General features: G+C 38.8%; 1 protein-coding gene across 1 annotated transcript; it reads left to right on the forward strand.

Annotated features, from left to right (window-relative positions):
- Positions 1 to 959: 959 nt before the first annotated feature.
- LOC119246966 (glycogen [starch] synthase, liver-like) lies at positions 960 to 3,896 on the forward strand. The gene is made up of 4 exons (XM_037513196.2): positions 960 to 972; positions 1,240 to 1,403; positions 2,445 to 2,525; positions 3,000 to 3,896. The coding sequence occupies exons 1-4, from the start codon at positions 960 to 962 to the stop codon at positions 3,219 to 3,221; spliced, it is 480 nt and encodes a 159-aa protein (XP_037369093.1). The 3' UTR covers positions 3,222 to 3,896.
- Positions 3,897 to 4,996: the final 1,100 nt, after the last annotated feature.

A 4,996-nucleotide genomic window follows, 5' to 3' on the forward strand; every position in this document is an offset into this window, starting at 1 on the left:
TCTAGAAAACTTAAATAATGGACCAGGAAAATGAAAAACTATAAGAAAGTGAAAATCAAAATCAACAAAAAACTATGAACCAGAGACACTTTTAGGGGGGCGGGGCGGGAGGGGAGGGATTGGGGTCAGAATGGGGGCGGCAATTGTATGGGAATATAACAATAAAATTTATAAAAAAAAAAAAAAAAAAAAATAAAAAAAAATAAAAAAGGAAGAAATCTCAGTATTCGTGATACAATGGATGGAGCTGGAGGGGTGATACCAAGTGAAATAAGTCAGAAGATAATGTCACTCATTATGTGGAATATAAAAAAACAAAGCAAAAGAATAGACAGAGCTAAACCAAAAACAAAGCCTAGAAATCTGACGGCAAAAGTGAGGCTCCCAGAACAGGAAGGTGGAAGTGGAGAGCAAACGGCGGAGGGGGCACAGTGGGCTGTGGTGGAGGACTATGGATGTTTTGGTGGTGGGTGTGGTATGAAGAGGTGTGAACCTGTACCCCCCTAAATCATAGAGTGGGAAGCAATGTGACCTCAATAAAAATAATACAATTTTTTTAAATACTATTAATATGAAATAGTTACCCAAAAGACAAACTGTAAAAGTAGGCTAAACTTTGACTAATCTTGCCCGGTTATCTTTTTATTTTCTGAACTGGTTGACCCTCTGCTCCCCAGAAGTAATATTATAATAGCCACAGTCTCAGAGTACATACACTGATCAGCAGCATTATTGAAAGTCCATGCCCACTTAGTGAAATTCACTTAAGTTGCTGAAGATGGCAGGAGAATGTGCTTATCATCATCTGCATGTCTAGGCTGCCTAGCAGCAAGAGTCTGGTGGATTCTCTGCCCAGACATGACCAGTCCCCTGCTTTTTGCTATTGCTGTTTCTGAGCCCTGGCCTCATCAGGGTGGAAGCCTGGGAACAAACCTAGAAAGCATGGACACCAGGTCCCAATGGGAATTCCTGGTTAGTGAGCAATCCCAGGGGGAATCACTGATCCGGGTATTCCTATACCGCCAGATTATTATTATTTTTTAATCAGGACTCATTTTGTTGGCAGTGCATTGGTGACCTGTAAGTACTTAAGAGATCAGAGAAGAAAAACAGCCTTAGAAGGGAAAAGTTGAAGCAGGGTGTGTAGGGGAGTCAGCCAGTGGCTCATGCATAGAGTCTATACAGAAGCTGAGGAAGGGGAGCAGCTTTCACACCTTTCTTGGTTTTTGTGCCTTTCAGGTATTTACATTGTTGACAGGCGGTTTCGCTCTCCAGACGATTCTTGCAATCAGCTGACTCAGTTTCTCTATGGATTTTGCAAACAGTCACGCCGCCAAAGAATTATCCAGAGGAATCGAACTGAGAGGCTCTCAGATCTTCTGGACTGGAGATACTTAGGCAGAGTGAGCAAGTTTGTGACCAACATGAGGAGCACTTAAAAAACTCCACTGGACTCTCAAAGTATTGATTCTGTTAGCCACCTGAGAAGTCAGTTCAGGATCATCATTGTTGAAATTTCAGTGATGTTTTCACATAATTTTAAACTGCATGAGTTTTCAAAATCCTAAAGTCAACATTTTACATTCACACATATGAATCTTACTAGTTATTCTGTGTCCACGCTTAAATCGATGTTACAGGCAGGTAGAAATGTTTTATGAAGGCAAGGAAAACATCAGCAACCCTATTCCTCCACTACAGTGGGGGTTGAAGGTTATATTGTTTTTGAAAATGACAAGAACAGAAAAGTCTCTTCAGTCAGAACATAGCTTTATAATCACGCAGATGTTTTTATATCCTAGTATTGATGATTTAATAGAAAAATACATTAACAGCCCAGTAGCAGCAGGTCTCAGTAGTAGCAGGTGAGATCAATTAAATGGTTAAGCGGACTTTGCTTTCACACAATGTGTCTGCTTAATACTGTCATGTGTCCCCAAACACATGCTAGATGGTACCATTTGCTGAGCTTCTACACACCCCAATGCCAGTGCTCATTGCAACCCTGGGTGATTCATTTCCCTGTCTTGTTTTGACAATACAATTAGAATTTTAAGGCCTTTGCAAGTGTGTCTTACTTGAGGTCCAAAGCAGGATTTAAATTCAGTTCACCTGATTGCTTAGGCCCCATCTTTTCTCCAGGCCACAGCAGCTTTTCTGGAGAATGAGATCAGTGATTTCAGTGGCCTTAGTGCCACTGAATTAGTGCCCAGTGCCACTTAGAATTCATCAGTGTGGCTTTTTCCTCCAAGTTTCTGTAGCCTTTCTTTACCCATTCACTTAAAAAATAATTGAACTCTATCATTTTTTCTGATACTCAATTGTAGGATAAATAAATTTGCCACTTAAAAAAAATATTTCATAACTAGGAGAACAAGAGTTTATAACTTAATTATTGAGATATAGAACTTTTTTTTGACCCACAAATTGGTTTTCTATCCTAGTATCACCAGCATGCCAGGCACCTGACATTAAGCAGAGCTTTTCCAGACAAATTCCATATGGAACCCATATCACCACCAACGGTAAATATATTATATATTGCTTATTTGTTTTGAAAGCTAGTTCTTTATGGTAAGTTCAAACAATACCTTTTAATTGGTATTGTTTTAATTGGGATAACTAAGGATACAGACTATTATACTTTATAATAATGTTGCTTCCACTTACATGCTGCGTGACCTTGGGCAAGTCATATAGCCTCTCTGATTCTCAATTTTCTTCTGTAAAGTGGGAAGAACGAAGTTATCAGTGTTGTTACAAAGATTAAATAAAAGGAATACATTTCATATTAGCATCATATAGCATTAGACATCATATAGCATTAGACATTAGTGCTTAATAAAGTTATTTATACAATGAATATTTCTTGAGCTTGGTGAAACCAGAATCAAAATGAATCCAAGCTAACAGCTATTGTTTATTGTATGCCCTCCCAGTGTTTACCACTGAAAATCAAGGCATTGTTTACACTGTTTGTTTCATTTTTGTCTTGGCAGACAGAAGGGTTTAAATACCCCAGACCTTCCTCAGTTCCTCCTTCTCCATCAGGATCTCAGGTCTCCAGTCCTCAAAGCAGTGATGTGGAAGATGAAGATGAGGAGGATCGATACGATGAGGAAGAGGAGGCAGAAAGGGACCGGTTAAATATCAAGTCACCTTTTTCCCTGGGTCATATTCCTCAGGGGAAGAAAAAGCTGCATGGTGAATACAAGAACTGAACTCCACCCTTGCTGGGCAGAGTTAATATAGTGAGAACACAGTAGGAATGACATGTATTCTTGAAATGTATTCTCTGCCTGGAACATGGAGATTGAGTGGCAATTTTTGTAATTTATAAAAAAAAAAATCCAAATTCTTTTCCCAGATTCCTTTTCCCCAGCGCATTTAGGTGTGAGGAAGGATATTAATTAAAGAGGAAAGACTGGGGAGTGTTTTTTTAAATAGATAAGAATTTTCCTTGACGACTATTTTAAAATTTTTATTTTAAAATTGCCATCACCATAATTCTTTGCTTAGCATTTATACAGCTTCCATACCCTACCAAAACAGTCCCCCATCGCCCTCAAAGGCCTTGATCTTAGCCATGAATGTGAACTACCTACATGTTTCAAACTTGGCCTTAGCAATTATTTTCATTTTTCACATGAATCAGAACCATGAATTTATAGCTAACTTTGCAGACAATCAAAATTCATTAGAAATAAGCTATCCTAGGTCCCGATCTAGATGCATATTATTGTATATTACAAGGTCACTTCTCAAATAAATCATAGGAAAATGTTACTATCTGTTCTGTCCATCCAACTGTAACAATTTTTCTGTTAAAAAGGAAAACCTTTTTGAAAACTTGTTCAATCATCTGCAAATAATAAATTGTTAGCTACAAATAAATAAATGCATCAATATTTTAAAAATTTAGTTTTCATTAATAATGGCTTGTTTACTAGACATTTAGGGCCTCCCTGGTGGCGCAGAAGTTAAAGACAGCACTATCAAGCAATCGCCAGCCACTGCAGCACAAGTTTGATATCTGGTCGGCCAGTGAGCTGACCCACATGGCGCAGCAGACCTCTCTGTCTTGCCTGCTGCTCCCCTCAGCAGTGTGTTTCAGTAGATCTGCCTGTTCTGCTCCCCACTCTCTCTGGTGAATCATCTCACCTCCCGCACCTCTAGCCTACACCCCAGTTCTTGTATGCATAAGTAAACAAATCTTTAATAAAAATAGACATTTAAATAAGACCTACTAGGAAGCACCTGCTATGAAATAGTGACTCATGAAGGGTTACACTGGAAATCAATCATCTTTTAAAAAATTAACAAAAGGACAATAAAGAAGCTACTTATTTTTAATAATGTCTCTATCATTCTGTGATGTGAATGGGTTCAATTAAACAGATTTATAGTTTCAATGTAATCAAATCTAAATTGAGAAAAAAAGCAAAAACAAAACACATTCATTCTTGGATTGCTTTTTGTAACAACTGAATTTCATTACCTTTAGATCCCAGTTAACACCTTGGCTGGCATTGCCGTTGGCCTAGGTCAGTATAGGCTCTAAAACCATGTTGGTCGTCTGGGTACTGGATTTGTGGATGGCAACCAGGGAGGAATAAGAATGATGATGTGACAGTTGGTTCAGAGCAGCAGCAAATTATAATCCAGCTCACCTACTGCCTCATTATTAGGAAAAAGGAGAACAGTGGATATAGGCAGCAAAATCCAGCCAGAATGAAAGATGGCTGCCGGCTCACTGCAGTTAGAGGTTCAAGAAGGGCAACAAATTACCTAAAAGCCTAACCCTTGAAAAATGCCCTGTGGATGCTGAGCAGTTTACAAAACTCAGGCCCTGGAGAGCAGATAAAACATGAAATGCATTTGTGTTACCATATTAAGCCTCATTTGCTGAAGAGCCATAAAAATCTCATGATAAACAGAGGTTTCATCCTTACCATAACTGATGTCAGTTGGGAGAGGTGTTGGGTTCAGAGAGCCA

The sequence above is a fragment of the Talpa occidentalis genome, unplaced genomic scaffold (assembly GCF_014898055.3).
Source record: "Talpa occidentalis isolate TD23 unplaced genomic scaffold, MPIMG_talOcc4v2.1 talOcc4.16, whole genome shotgun sequence".
NCBI classification, from domain to species: domain Eukaryota; kingdom Metazoa; phylum Chordata; class Mammalia; order Eulipotyphla; family Talpidae; genus Talpa; species Talpa occidentalis.

Coding starts and splice junctions, on each gene's coding strand:
- LOC119246966 (XM_037513196.2), top strand. Junction 1,404..2,444: donor ACTGGAGATACTTAGGCAGA/GTGAGCAAGTTT, acceptor TTTCTATCCTAG/TATCACCAGCATGCCAGGCA. Junction 2,526..2,999: donor AACCCATATCACCACCAACG/GTAAATATATTA, acceptor TTGTCTTGGCAG/ACAGAAGGGTTTAAATACCC.